The sequence below is a fragment of the Salmo salar genome, chromosome ssa16 (genome assembly GCF_905237065.1).
Source record: "Salmo salar chromosome ssa16, Ssal_v3.1, whole genome shotgun sequence".
NCBI lineage: Eukaryota > Metazoa > Chordata > Actinopteri > Salmoniformes > Salmonidae > Salmo > Salmo salar.
The window spans coordinates 79648244-79663793 of record NC_059457.1 but is presented as its reverse complement, the minus strand read 5'-3'; the positions used below and the strand labels follow the sequence as shown (position 1 = coordinate 79663793).

Below are 15550 nucleotides of genomic sequence, written 5' to 3'. Positions count from 1 at the left end.
CAACATAACGAAACACAGTCCATTCATTATCTACAGTAAGAATCTAGAAATGTTTTTGAGTTGAGTTATAGATATACAACACGACTATTAGGTTCATCAACGTTTCAGGGTTATTTAATGCTGCATATTCACAGGAAGCACAATTCTGATCTTTTACCCTATTATTGATAGCAGGTTGGCATTTATTGGGATGACTCATGTTCTGGAGGCAGCTCTGCAGGGTAGTTACTTGCTGGCACAGCCACAAAGTCAGAAAATCTTATTTTAAACCTAACCTTAACCACAATGCTAACCTTTTGCCTAACGCTAACCTTAAATCAAGACAATTTTTGTTTTCATACATTTTTATGATATATCACCAATTTTGACTTTCGATCTGGCCCATAAACGTCAATCTGCTTCTTGGCAAAATTGCTGTTCTGGTTGGTCAAAAGACCAATTAGTGGAAAAAGATCAAAATTAGACTGCCTGTGTAAACAAGTTCCAGTTGATTTGTCGTATGCCCACGATACACATGGTTTACACAGTCCAAAAAAATCCTACTTGGGGGTTTCCTCTCGACAATGTGACAACAATAAGAAATAGCAAAAGATAAGAATACAAAAATAATAAGGAAATGAACTCAGTATAATATAATAAAAATGTAGCGTAAGTATAAATACAGGAAGAGTGTCAGGGAAGGGGATTGGACAGTAAGGAAGGTGGAATAGGGGATTGAAACAGCCTGTCTGTTGTGTTGATTAAATGTTCTTGGTATTTTCAGTCCCAGGGTATCGCTGGAGAGGGAGGGGCTGCTGGTCTCACAGGGCCAAGGGTAAGCCATCTTAATATCTGATTTATCTATTCATTTGATGCCCATTTGAATACAAGCCGCAATAGGGGAAAAGTAATCCTGCCCCTCTGCAGAGAAAATGCATCTTCCAACTGAAATCATAATCATATTGTCATGTGACATGATAACTAAAACACAAGGCCCTGTTTATAACATACAGTGCTGTAACGATGTTGTTTGTAGCTGACCAGTGGGTGATTGTATGATTGTATCGTAGGGTGAGCGTGGCATCCCAGGAGAGAGAGGTGATGTGGGAACTAACGGACTACCGGGGCCCAAAGGTATTTCAGGGGGGCCAGGACCAGAGGGACCAAAGGTAAGTACTATAGCACATCACTTTAAAATATGTATTTATTTATTTGTGTATTTATTCATTCAGTCATTTAACCAGGTTGTCAAATGATATCTCTTCCACGATGGAGGCCTAATGCAGATTAACAATGTAATGATAACCTCATATATCCATGTTATTTCCCACAAACATGATATGAGAGTTGTCTCTGTGTGTGTTCTTCCCCCAGGGTGGGTCTGGAACTAAAGGAACCGTTGGGGACATAGGAGCTGCAGGCCTGCAGGGGATGCCAGGGAAGAGGGGTGTCCCTGGTTCTCCTGGTCCTAAAGGAGATGTGGTAAGTATCTGTGTTGGAGGGGAAAATATCAACCAAAACTTGGTTAAGTCCACAAAGTACCTCCAGAGTCCAAGACACTAGAAGGAACTACAAGTTGTAACCCTTCAGAGTGGTGTATTCCATGCTATAACTGGGTGGGTGAGGGTTCATTCTGCAGTCCTGTTCTGCTGATCCCTCTTCTCTCCTTAGGGTTCAGTTGGTGAGAAAGGAACCGAGGGTACTGCTGGAAACGACGGGCCCGGGGTGAGAGTTCCCTTACACATGCATGCCTACACATACCTTTCTGAGTCACCTAAATGGATTACATCAAGGATTTAAGCACAGATAACATCTTAAAATGTAACCCACAACAAAATTCTGTTAGGTTCAAGTTGAGTGATATGTCAAAATGTAGTGACGTCATCATAACCACTTTTAGCCCTGGGTGGATTGTAGTGACCTTTTGATGCACATTCTAGTTTCATTGGTTTCACAACCATAGTAAGTTGTTCACAGCAAGTTATAGTATATTTGAAATCCTGTTTGTTTTTCATTTGAAGGGACTTCCTGGTCCAGTTGGACCAACAGGAGGCATTGGGCTCAATGGTGACAAGGTAAAGCACTCACTCACTCACTCACTCACTCACTCAATCACTCACTCACTCACTCATCACTATCACTCACCCCACCACCACCACTCACTCACTCACTCACTCACTCACCACTCAAATGTATTCATGAAGGCCTCTTTACATCATCAGTTGTCACAAAGTGCTTTAACAGTAACCCTGCCTAAACCCTAAAGGAGCATCCAGCATACAGTCACCAACAGCACTTAGACAGACAGACTAGATGAACATACACTGTTGCAGAGAACACCTATCCATATTAAGGCCTCAGTATCTACCACAGATACCCAGACAATATATTATATTTGTTTGGTTTAGGGAGAGGCCGGCCCTAAAGGGACCCCTGGACGTCGAGGAGCGAGAGCAGTGGCCGTAAGTACTGCGATTCATTTTGTAAAATTATTGACACGTGAAATACTGTAAGTTGTCTTGTGTACAATTGTCCCATAGTAAAAAAAGACAATTGCAACATACTGTTAATAGTTCTCATATACCTCTGTACTGACCTCTGACCCAACATCTGTTATAGGGAGCTTCTGGGGAGCCTGGTCCAACCGGTGCAGTAGGATTCCCTGGGTCTCCTGTGAGTGGCTTTCAAACAATGTGGAGGTCTGTCACGCCCAATAGTGTCAGCTATGACAGGCCCCTGCCCTGTTGTATTGTGTCCCTTTATATTGTGTCCCTTTATGCTCTGTTAATTTGTCAACCTTGGCTTGGTGTTGTTACAGGTGTTGTCTGAACAGATTACGCTGCAAACATCCTCCTGTATAATGTAGAATAAACATTTCAGTAATGGTCAAAGTCAATAACCATTTCTATATAACCACATAGTAACTATATCCATGGTGAGACTTGGAAGTCGTTTCGCATGGCGATGAATCTGCCCAGTAATCATGGTCATTGTGTCCGACTCTTCGCAGGGTCCCGATGGGCAACCTGGGGTCAAAGGTGAACCAGGAGAGAGGGGTCAGAAGGGTGAGGCTGGAGCACAGGGACTCCAAGGAACAGCTGGTAAACTTGGTTCCCAGGGTCCTGCTGGTGTGACTGGACTAAAGGGGGCCAGAGGAACACAAGGGGCCGCGGTGAGTGAGTCGTACTGAGGGTGACGTATAACTGCTGGAGCATCCATACAAACACTTCACCATGGTATTTACTGTAGAAATAGACCTGATCATGGCTACTCAGCACAGAGTAGGAATGCTTTTCCAGGGAATTCACTGAATACGTAGTACAGTATGTTGATATTTTCTGATAAGAATTTCATCTGTCATTTTCAGGGTGGGTCTGGTTTCCCAGGATTCCCTGGGGGAGTTGGTCCAGCAGGCTCCGTTGTGAGTTAATCCTACTATCGACCAATCAAATCACTTTATACCTATGAGATCACCAATAAATGATTTCATAAACCATAGAACATAGAGCAATATAGTGAAATATGTTGTTCCATTACTCAAGCTGTCTTTCCTCTCTTCCAGGGTGAGGTAGGGGCGCCTGGAGACATTGGTACCCCAGGGAAGGCAGGTACTCCTGGACTTAGAGGCGAGAATGGAGGCCCTGGGCGTGTAGGAGAGAGAGGGGCCCCGGGCCCAGCAGGTGCCCCAGGAGACAAGGGAGAGCCTGGAGAGGATGGACCAGGGGTAAATATGAGAGAGTTACAGAAGTAAAAGTTTTAGCTGTATCGTTCAAAGTGGTTTACAGAGCGAGACTTCTCTGCCATCCTCCATTACTCTATACTTCTTTTGCTAGACTAGGAAATATCTGAAGTCACCATTGGCCAATGGGAGGGTCTTTGTTTCTGACAGGGCCCTGATGGGCCGGCGGGACCAGCAGGCATCTCAGGACAGCGAGGTGTTGTGGGCATACCTGGAGTCAGAGGAGAGAGCGGGATGGTTGGGCCCCCCGGTACTGCTGTACGTATGGAACTCAAGTTCACATTCACCATTCATTTCTATAGCCTTGAGAGTAGTATCATTATACACTGAACAGAGTCCCAATCCAAGACTCAGTCAGATATACAGTACACTCATACACTTTCCATTTGTGTCCTGACCAGTGATGTCACACTTATTTACCCAGGGTGCATCCGGAAAATCAGGTGCCCCGGAAGTCGGGGAGGCAAGGGCGCTGTCGGTGCAGTCGGGTTACCAGGGGCAACCGGACCAGGAGGGGACCCTGGTCTTACGGTATGTGTTTTCACTTAATTGACCCATGACTGTTCTGTCTGTGGGTTCAGTGAACACATTTCATTCATGTGGGAATTATAATAGTTCCCCTGAAAAGCAGGTCTTTACTGTAACAGAAGGATACTGTACTATACAGCACAGGTAAACTTAATGTAGCAATCTGTCTTTACAGGGTAATGCTGGGTCTGATGGGGTACATGGCAAGGATGGACTTATAGGAGCCAGGGTAAGACACAGCTACAGATGGACAAGAAACTTTATGGAAATGTATGATCAAACCATTTCACCCGAAAATCTATCTGTCTGTCTGTCTGTCTGTCTGTCTGTCTGTCTGTCTGTCTGTCTGTCTGTCTGTCTGTCTGTCTGTCTGTCTGTCTGTCTGTCTGTCTGTCTGTCTGTCTGTCTGTCTGTCTGTCTGTCTGTCGGGAGATAGAGGGAATCCTGGTCCTGAAGGTCTTGCTGGAACTCCGGGGCTTCATGGCTCTGTTGGGCCAGTTGGCACCTCTGGTGTCCCTGGGAAGAGAGGAAACAATGTGAGTGATCTGGACATTGCCACAATGCCATCGCAGAGTTAATTACCACACCAACGTTCAGAGCCTTCTAGCCTTGAGACATGACTGTAGACCCTTATGGCGTTAGAGGTCATAGGAGTCTACAGTGTTTGAGGTCAAAACACAGTACGAAAATGTATGCACTCACTACGGTAACTCACTACTGTCTTCTCTGGATGAGAGAGTCTGCTAAATGACTAAATGTAAAAATGTAATGTTTCAGGGTTAAGAGCTGTCATGCTCTGAGTAGATGTAACAAGGTTGGTAGTAGTAAACTCATTTCAGGTTGTTTGATTTGATTTCTCTTGACATTGTTTTTTTGTTTTTCAACACTAGGGTGCTAGAGGGCCTCCAGGACCCCAGGGACAATCAGGGATCCGGGGGACTCTGGTAAGAACACCTCTCTTACATTTCCTATGAAGTAAGTACACTACTAGTGGTAGTAGTATGCCTGTTGATGAAGTAGAGTACACTACTAGTGGTAGTAGTATGCCTGTTGATGAAGTAGAGTACACTACTAGTGGTAGTAGCATGCCTGTTGATGAAGTAGAGTACACTACTAGTGGTAGTAGTATGCCTGTTGATGAAGTAGAGTACACTACTAGTGGTAGTAGCATGCCTGTTGATGAAGTAGAGTACACTACTAGTGGTAGTAGTATGCCTGTTGATGAAGTAGAGTACACTACTAGTGGTAGTAGTATGCCTGTTGATTAGTACATACTGGATAAACTAGTGATATGCAAAATCTGTTTACTTTTTTCCTGAACCAATATTGGTATCATATCGGTTTGAATGAACAGCATCGAAACAGTTGAGTAACATTGCACTTCCATGGCTTTGTAAAGTTCAGACAGCTGCTTGCTGATTGCCCATTGGGTCAGGTGTGAATGCCTGTGGTCCTAACCTACCCAACCAGTTCCAATACAATGGGAAGCCCGTTCCAAGTTTTAATGTCGCATGCAGTGAAAAGCCTGTCTTGCAAACTCAAAACCCAACAGCGCAATAATCAATAACAATGTATTATTAGGGGAAAAACACACAAGAAATAAGAAATATGATATACACAATAAAGTAAGTAAGCGTTGGTAGCTCAGTTGGTAGAGCATGGTGTTTGCAACGCCAGGGTTGTGGGTTCGATTCCCACGGGGGGCCAGTACAAAAAATTTGTATGAAATGTATGCATTCACTACTGTAAGTCGCTCTGGATAAGAGTGTCTGCTAAATGACTAAAATGTAAAATGTAAAAATGTATACAGGAAATATTTATAAAGTCAGTTCCAATACCATATTTACATGTGCAGGGATGCTGGAGTGATGGAGGTAGATATGTATAGGGGTAAGATGACTAGGCAACAGGGTATAAGTTGAACAGAGTAGCGGCAGCTTGCATGTGAGTAGGTGTGTAGAGTCAGTATAAATGTATGTGCATATTATGTGTGAGTGTGCAAATGATGGAGTTTGTGAGTGTGTAGGTCCCTGTGAGTGTGCAAAGATTTAAATAAAAGGTCAATAAAGATACAGAGTTAACTGAGATTGTCTGTGTAGCTATTTTGTTAGCTGTTGATCAGTCGTATTGCTTGGGGATAGAAGTCGTTCAAGAGCCTGTTGGTTTTAGACTTGATGCACCGGTGTCTCTTGCCGTGCGGCAGCAGAGAAGTAGTAGCCATAGTAGTAGCCATAGTCTATGGCTTGGGGGGTTGGAGTCTTTGACGACTTGATCGCCCATCAACAGGCAGTGAAGTATACTGAAGAGCCTGTGAGAGGGTTCTGTGTCTACAGAACCGCTATCACGATATGCCCTGCTCATATCGATATCAATATCAAACGATATCGAAATCACATTGAATTCTCAATGTTGGTGTCCAGCACTAACATGAACCTTTGCTACTGACACAGGAAGCTGTATCTATTGACAGACCAGTAAACCCATGTTGAATTAGTCTCAGTGAGTGTTGATCTGGATAAATCTGCTCACAGTCATTTAAAGCAAATGTTCATGTTCATCCTAGGGGCCTCAAGGGCCACAGGGAGACAGGGGAGCCAAAGGAGACCAAGGAGAGAGAGGGCAGAAAGGCCACAGAGGCTTCACTGGATTGCAAGGCTTACCTGGGACAACTGTGAGTAAAAATTGACCAAGCACTATTAAAAGGCATAATCTGTCATTTCATTTATGGAAAATCGTATTAACTTGGCAAAATCAATGAAATGTTTTTATTATTAATTATGTCAGTCAATAACAGGCTAACCAATGGCCTTCTGTTTGTAGGGACAATCTGGGGATGTTGGAGCTGGAGGAATTGTAGGACCTACTGGACAGAGAGTCAGTACACTGAATAAGCTGTCAATGCCTCAGTATAATGGTCCATTTGTGTGTGCTGTTTGTTTCCCTTTATAAATCCCATTGTGTTTCTCATCAGGGGCCCCCTGGTGTGGTTGGCCCCGCAGGAGGTGATGGACAAATTGGGCTGACCGGGCCCATGGGCTCCCCTGGATCAAGAGGAACCAGTGGAGACATCGGACCTCAGGTGAGACGTTAGAGACTAGTGGTTCTGTTGTCATTATGCTGGTTTGATCCGCTATGACTTTCAAATGGATGTCAGAACAAACCAGGCTATGGATGTTGATAAATTGCTTCTCCAATAGAATTGCATGTTAGATTAAGCATGAAAATAAGTCATACCTGTGACACATTCAGTGTTTCTAATGCAAAAAAAGCCAACAAGCAGACATGGCATATCAAAGGACAGTAACATACCTGTTTCTTGACTTCTCTCCTCTTTCCCAGGGGCCTCCTGGGGATGCTGGTCCCCCTGGTCCCCCAGGGACCCCTGGCCCTCCCACTGCTGGGGCTGATATGTTCGGCTTCAGCAGCTCCTTCGACTACGACTTCGGCGAGGACCAGGATGGACCACCTCCACCCCCAGAGTTTAACGGGGATGAATCAGCCCCCCTCAACCCCCTCCAGAGTCCAACTGGGACGACTCCGGCCCCCATCCCCTCCAGAGTTCAACGAGGATGAGGCGCGTCCCAATAATGCCTCGACCGTCCTCGGGGCAGACCAGGGGATCCAGACCACGCTGAAGAGCCTCAGTGGAAACCTGCAGAACATGAAGTGCCCCGATGGCAGCCAGGCCAACCCCGCCAAAACCTGCCAGGACATCAAGCAGTGCCACCCCCTTAAAAAGACCGGTAGGTCCACTTTTCACCACAGACATTGTCTTCTTCTCTAGTTTTATACTCAAAAGACCGGTAGGTCCACTTTTCCGACATTGTCTTCTTCTCTATTTTCACTCAAAAGACCGGTAGGTCCACTTTTCACCACAGACATTGTCTTCTTCTCTAGTTTTTACAAAACCTAGGTCCACTTTTCACCACAGACATTGTCTTCTTCTCTAGTTTTTAACTACTCAAAAGACCGGTAGGTCCACTTTTCTCAACAGACATTGTCTTCTTCTCTTGTTTTTCACTCAAAAGACCGGTAGGTCCACTTCACCACAGACATTGTCTTCTTCTCTAGTTTTTAACTACTCAAAAGACCGGTAGGTCCACTTTTCACCACAGACATTGTCTTCTTCTCTAGTTTTTAACTACTCAAAAGACCGGTAGGTCCACTTTTCACAACAGACTGTGTCTTCTTCTCTTGTTTTTAACTGCTTTTAATCTTGCCTTACTTTACTCAAGCTTTTGATTTGCTGCGACGTAGTTAGGGTGTTATAGATGAATTAATGGAGGGATGTACTCGTTAGGTGATATTAACTTTATTGACAAGTGGAGTCCGTGTGTCTAATAGATGATGAGGTAGCTGATATGTATCTACTGTATGATCTGATACTTGGTCTTTCCATGTCCAGGAGACTACTGGCTGGACCCCAACCAGGGCAGTACCAAGGATGTTATCAAGGTGTTCTGCAACATGGAGACTGGTGAGACCTGCATCTCAGCCCACCCCATCTCAGCCAGCATCCCTCGCAAAACATGGTGGACCAAATCCACTCCCACTGCCAGCAAACCTGTCTGGTTTGGAGCAAATATGAATGGAGGAACTAAAGTGAGTATATAAAATATACCCAATGTCTATTCAATGAACGCAATAAGTATATAGATGATAGCTTTACACTGTGGATACCTCTAAAGCGGCCAACTGCTTCTATGAATAAACCAGCTACCATACTGTAGAATAAATTCACCAAGCACAATACTACTTTAAAAACATACATCCTCTGCTGCCTTGATTATATAGCAATTGAAGACTTCTTTCTGTCAGAAAAATAGCTGGAGATGTTTGTGAAAAACTCTTACACCTCCAGGTGTATTTTTCTAACATTGATGTAAAAACTGAAATGCTGATTAATGTACAATAGTGTCCCTGTGAAATTCTTTTTTTCAATAAACTTCTGATTCCAGTTTAGCTACGGCAACAAGGAGGAGCTGCCCAACGCCGTAAATATTCAGATTAGGCTGATCCGCCTGCTTTCTAAGGAGGGTGTCCAGAATGTCACCTACCACTGCAAGAACAGCGTGGCCGTGAATGACGGAGCCACAGGCAACCTGAAGAAGGCTCTGATCCTCAAGGGCTCCAACGGACAGGAGGTCAAGGTTCAGGGCAACTCCCGCCTCAGATACACTGTCCTGGAGGATGGCTGCTCCGTAAGTCACCTAACTACCTTCCTACAATACCTACCTACCTATACCTACTTCTACCTACAGTACAGTATACCTATCCTACCCTACCTACCTACCTACCTACCCACCTACCCCTACCTACCTGCCTGCATACCCACCTACCTATACCTACTTCTACCCACAGTACAGTATACCTATCCCACCCACCACCCTACCTACCTACCTCACCCACCCATACCCTGCCTGCATACCTACCTACCTATACCTACTTCTACCTACAGTACAGTATACCTACCTACTTCCACCCACCTACCTATGCCTACCTACCTATTCCTGACTGCCTCCACCCACCCACCCACCTGCCTACCTACCTCATGCCTACCCCACCCATACCCCTGACTGCCTCACCCCTACCCTGCCCCACCTATACCTCGACTGCCTACCACCTACCTATACATACTTCTACCTACAGTATACCTAGCTACATGCTTACCTACCAGCTATACCTACTTCTACCTACAGTATACCTACCTACCTAACTACCTACCTATACCTACACTACCGGTCAAAAGTTTTAGAACATCTACTCATTCAAGGGTTTTTCTTTATTTTTTACTATTATCTACATTGTAGAATAATAGTGAAGACATCAAAACTATGAAATAACACACATGGAATCATGTTGTAACCAAAAAAGTGTTAAATAGCCACCCTTTGCCTTGATGACAGCGTTGCACACTCTTGGCATTCTCTCAACCAGCTTCATAAGGTAGTCACCTGGAATGCATTTCAATTAATAGGTGTGCCATGTTAAAAGTTAATTTGTGGAATTTCTTTCCTTCTTATTGCGTTTGAGCCAATCAGTTGTTTTGTGACAAGGTAGGGTTGACTCTCATGAGGACCGCCACAGGAAAGGAAGACCCAGAGTTAGGGATGTAAACAGAAGATAGGCCTATTTGGTAAAAGACCAAGTCCATATTATGGCAAGAACAGCTCAAATAAGCAAAGAGAAATGACAGTCCATCATTACTTTAAGACAATACGGAACATTTTAAGAACTTTGAATGTTTTTTTAAGTGCAGTTGCAAAAGCTATCAAACGCTGTGATGAAACTGGCTCTCATGAGGATCGCCACAGGAATGGAAGACCCAGAGTTACCTCTGCTGCAGAAGATAAGTTCATTCGAGTTACCAACCACAGAAATTGAAGCCCAAATAAATGCTTCACAGAGTTCAAGTAACAGACACTTCTCAACATCAACTGTTCAGAGGAAACTGTGTGAATCAGGCCTTCATGGTCAAATTGCTGCAAAGAAACTACTACTAAAGACAACAATAATAAGAAAAGACTTGCTTGGTCCAAGAAACATGAGAAATGGACATTAGACCGGTGGAAACTTGTCCTTTGGTTTGGAGTGCAAATTGGAGATTTTTGGTTCCAACCGCTGTGTCTTTGTGAGATGCGGTGTGGGTGAACGGATGTCCGCATGTGTATTTCCCACCGTAAAGCATGGAGGAGGAGGTGTTATGGTGTGGGGGTGCTTTTCTGGTGACACTGTCTGTGATTTATTTAGAATATAAAGCACACCTAACCAGCATGGCTACCACAGTATTCTGCAGCGATACGCCATCCCATCTGGTTTGGGCTTAGTGGGACTATCATTTGTTTTTCAACAGGACAATGACCCAACACATCTCCAGGCTGTGTAAGGGCTATTTTACCAAGAAGGAGAGCGATGGAGTGCTGCATCAGATGACCTGGCCTCCACAATCACCCGATCTCAATCAAATTGAGATGGTTTGGGATGAGTCAGACCGCAGAGTGAAGGAAAAGCAGCCTATAGGTGCTCAGCATATATGGGAACCCATTGAAGACTGTTGGAAAAGCATTCCAGGTGAAGCTGGTTGAGAGAATACCAAGAGTGTGCAAAGCTGTCATAAAGGCAAAGATTGGCTATTTGAAGAATCTCAAATATAAAATATATTTTGATTTGTTTTACACTTTTTTGGCTACTACATGTTTCTATATGTGTTATTTCATCGTTTTGACGTCTTCATTATTATTCTACAATGTAGAAAATAGTAAAAATAAAGAAAAACCCTTGAATGAGTAGGTGTTCTAAAACTTTTGACCATTGGTGTACTTCTACCTACAGGATACCTACTGTACCTACCTACCTACCTACCCACACCTACTTCTACCTACAGGATACCTACTGTATCTACCTACTTCTACCTACAGGATAGATACTGTACCTACCTATGTACCTACCTATCTACCTACCTACCTATACCTACTTCTACCTACAGTATACCTACCTACCTACTTCTACCTACCTACCTACTTCTACCTACCTACCTACCTACCTACTTATACCTACCTATACCTACTTCTACCTACAGTATACATACCTACCTGCCTGCATACCTACCTATCTATACCTACTTCTACCTACAGTCTACCTACCTACCTATACCTACAGTATACCTACCTATACCTACTTCTACCTGCCTACCTCCCTACCTATACCTAATTCTACCTACAGTAGACCTACCTATACCTGCCTACCTACCTACCTACCTACAGTATACCTACCTACCTACCTACCTACCTACCTACCTACCTACCTACCTCTACCTACCTACCTATAACTATCTACCTACCTACCTACCTACAGTATACCTACACCTACTTCTACCTACAGTATACCTACCTACCTATTCTTACATCTACGAAAAGTATGTGGACACCTGCTCGTCGAACATCTCATTCCAAAATCATGGGCATTAATATGGAGTTGGTCCCCTTTTGCTGCTATAACAGCCTCCACTCTTTTGGGAAGGCTTTCCACTAAATTGGAACATTGCTGCAGGGACTTGCTTCCATTCAGCCACGAGAGCATTAGTGAGGTTGGGCGCTGGTGTTGGGCGATTAGGCCTGGCTCGCAGTCGACGTTCCAATTCATCCCAAAGGTGTTTGATGGGGTTGAGGTCAGGGTTCTGTGCAGGCCAGTCAGGTTCTTCCACACCAATCTCGACAAACCATTTCTGTATGGACCTTGCTTTGTGCACAGGGCCATTGTCTTGCTGAAACAAGAAAAGGTCCTTCCCCAAACTGTTGCCAAAAAGTTGTAAGCACAGAATTGTCTAGAATGTCTGTGTATGCTATAGCGTTAAGATTTCCCTTCACTGGAACCAAAAACCATGAAAAACAGCCCTAGACCATTATTTTTCCTCCACCAAACTTTACAGTTGGCACTATGCATTGGGGCAGGTAGTGCTCTCCTGGCATCCGCCAAACCCAGATTTGTCTGTTGGATTGAAAAATGGTGATGCGTGACTCATCACTCCAGAAAACGCGTTTCCACTGCTCCAGAGTCCAATGGCGGTGAGCTTTACACCACTCCAGCCGACGCTTGGCATGAACAGTTCTTGTGCTGACATTGCTTTCAGAGGCAGTTTGAGTGTTGCAACCGAGGATAAACGATTTTTACGCGCTACGCGCTTCAGCACTCGGTGGTCCCGTTCTGTAAATTTGTTTGGCCTACCACTCCATGGCTGAGCCGTTGTTGCTCCTAGACATTTTCACGTCACAATAACAGCACTTAAAGTTGACCGGGGCAGCTCTATCAAGGAAGAAATTGGACGAGCTGACTTGTCGGAAAGATGGTGCCACGTTGAAAGTCACTGAGCTCTTCAGTAAGTCCATTCTGCTGCCAATGTTTGTCTATGGAGATTGCATGGCTGTGTCCTCGATTTTATACACCTGTCAGCAATGGGTTTGGCTGAAATAGCCGAATCCACAAATTTGAAGGGGTGTCCACATACTTCTATATATAATGTACCTACCTACCTACCTACCTACCTACCTACTATGGCTTTTGCGGTGGCCCTATTACCGCCACACTGGCAGTCATGACAGCAGTAAAATTCAGCTTGACAGTTGAGTCATGATAATATCTTATGCACTCTGGACATGCATTAGGAGTACCCAACTTGCTAACAATCATCAGGTCGCTAATGGCCTGGTACTCAGGGCTCTATTGTCCCTCCATAAAGTCCTAATGGTCTGGTACTCAGGGCTCTATTGTCCCTCCACAAGGTCCTAATTGCCTGGTACTCAGGGTTCTATTGTCCTTCCATCAGGTCCTAATGGCCTGGTACTCAGGGCTCTATTGTCCCTCCATCAGGTCCTAATGGTCTGGTACTGTCCCTCCATCAGGTCCTAATGGTCTGGTACTCAGGGCTCTATTGTCCCACCATCAGGTCCTAATGGTCTGGTACTCAGGGCTCTATTGTCCCTCCAACCACTCTGACATCAATGCAAATGCAATCGAAAATCACATTAAAAAAATATAAAAACAGTATGTGCTTTTAAAACTCACCTCACGGTGATTAAAAAATGTCATGACCACCACAGCCCTACTACCTATCTATACCTACCTGCCTGCCTTCCTACCCGCCCGCCTGCCCGCCCAACCAACCAACCAATCAACCATCTACCTACATGCGTTGTTGAATGTTTGAATCAAGTGTGCCAAAGTTGGTCTGGATGTGGGAACAAAAGCCTACCCACCCTGTCTTTTAGTATTTAGTATTGGATTATTAGCTAGTGCTAAAGCAGCAGCTACTCTTCCTGGGGTTCACACAACACATAAAACATGATATAATACAGAACATTAAGAGACAAGTACATCACAAGGACAGAACTACATACATGCTTTCATACATGTATGCCTTCATAATCATCTGATTATGTGGTTCTGTCCTATTGTTTACTTGTTTACGTTGTATTGGACAAGGAGTTGAATTCAGAAGTATAGCTACGGTATGTCTTCTTCTCCTGTGTCTGCAGAAATCAAATGGAGACTGGGGCAAGACTGTGATTGAGTACAGAACTCAGACGCCAGCCAGACTACCTATCGTAGACTTGGCCCCCATGGACATAGGCAAGGAGGACCAGGAGTTTGGCCTGGACATCGGACCTGTGTGTTTCTCCTAAACCCAACACACATGGATGGATGGATTTATTTAACCCTACGAGGAGTGAATTTTTTAGAACGCCATCCTCAATTCTGTTTAAAGATGCAATCTGGATTTCAAACAACAAAAAAGCACTCACTTTTTAGTTACATTCTTCAAGAATCAATGGCTATATATCACTCATTTAAAAGATTGCCCCTTCAAGAATTAGGTTTCAGTTCAATAACTAATAATGAACAACAACCCCTTGTGATGTCATCAATTAGAATCGGTTGGAATGTTGTCGTCCATTCTCCTCCAAAGGGTTAAACATTCCCAAGACTCTTGGACTACCTGCTGAAGCAATCAGCTTTGTACATAAAGGCAGGGCGGAGAAACTACAGTACAGTATATGTCCTGCCTGCTACTAAAATATTTATTGCTTCTTTCCAAGAAACAACTAAAGTTGTTAGTGCAATGGTACTGGTAGTAATTACTATTGAGGAATGCAGGTGAATTGTATTAATAAGATTGTGTCATAATGGAGTTTCAGGGCCTGAAGGTCTAAGCTTGTTGAAAACATGACCATTTATGGAACTTAAGTGTCAGTGTCGTATGACATTCCATCATACATTTCTTTACCAGTTTCTCAGTGAATGCCACTAAATAGATATACTGTCACTTGATGTAGAGACAAAACAACAACAATTGTATTACTTTTTCTAATGTAAATTCAACATAAGAATGTCAATTTCTCTTCACATGTTTATTATTCCTGTTAATTATTGATATTATGATATTTTCTTCTTTCGACTGATGGTGTTACACCCAATAAAATGAATCTCATGCCCTTTTCAGTCAATCTGGTTTAAGGTTCAGGTCAGGATAAATAGAAGAAATACCTTCCCATTTAATAACAGTGTTTGAATTACGCAGGGGCGCAACTTTGATTTTAGAAGTGGGGGGGGACAAAATATTTATATTTCTTTAGCAATTTCAGACGGTGTGCCCCCTGTCCCCAGTGAAAGTTGCACCTCTGGAATTACAAATTGGGGAGATTTCACCAATTAGAAAAGAGAGATATAATCCCAGAAGGAAAAATTATCAAGAGATAACACGGAGTATTTATGTTCGATTTTTTTATTAAAATGCTGTCTAATGTGTAA

General features: G+C 43.8%; 1 protein-coding gene across 1 annotated transcript; it reads left to right on the top strand.

Moving 5' to 3' along the window:
- The first annotated feature begins 616 nt into the window (after positions 1-616).
- LOC123727727 (collagen alpha-1(II) chain) lies at positions 617-15241 on the top strand. The gene is made up of 22 exons (XM_045696719.1): positions 617-625; positions 764-814; positions 1050-1148; positions 1354-1461; positions 1651-1704; positions 2001-2054; positions 2388-2441; positions 2599-2652; positions 2990-3151; positions 3347-3400; positions 3542-3703; positions 3869-4028; positions 4679-4782; positions 5137-5190; positions 6810-6917; positions 7067-7120; positions 7218-7325; positions 7586-7656; positions 7766-7989; positions 8652-8848; positions 9205-9447; positions 14278-15241. Exons 1-22 carry the CDS (start codon positions 617-619, stop codon positions 14422-14424), a joined length of 2331 nt encoding a protein of 776 aa, XP_045552675.1. The 3' UTR covers positions 14425-15241.
- Positions 15242-15550: the final 309 nt, after the last annotated feature.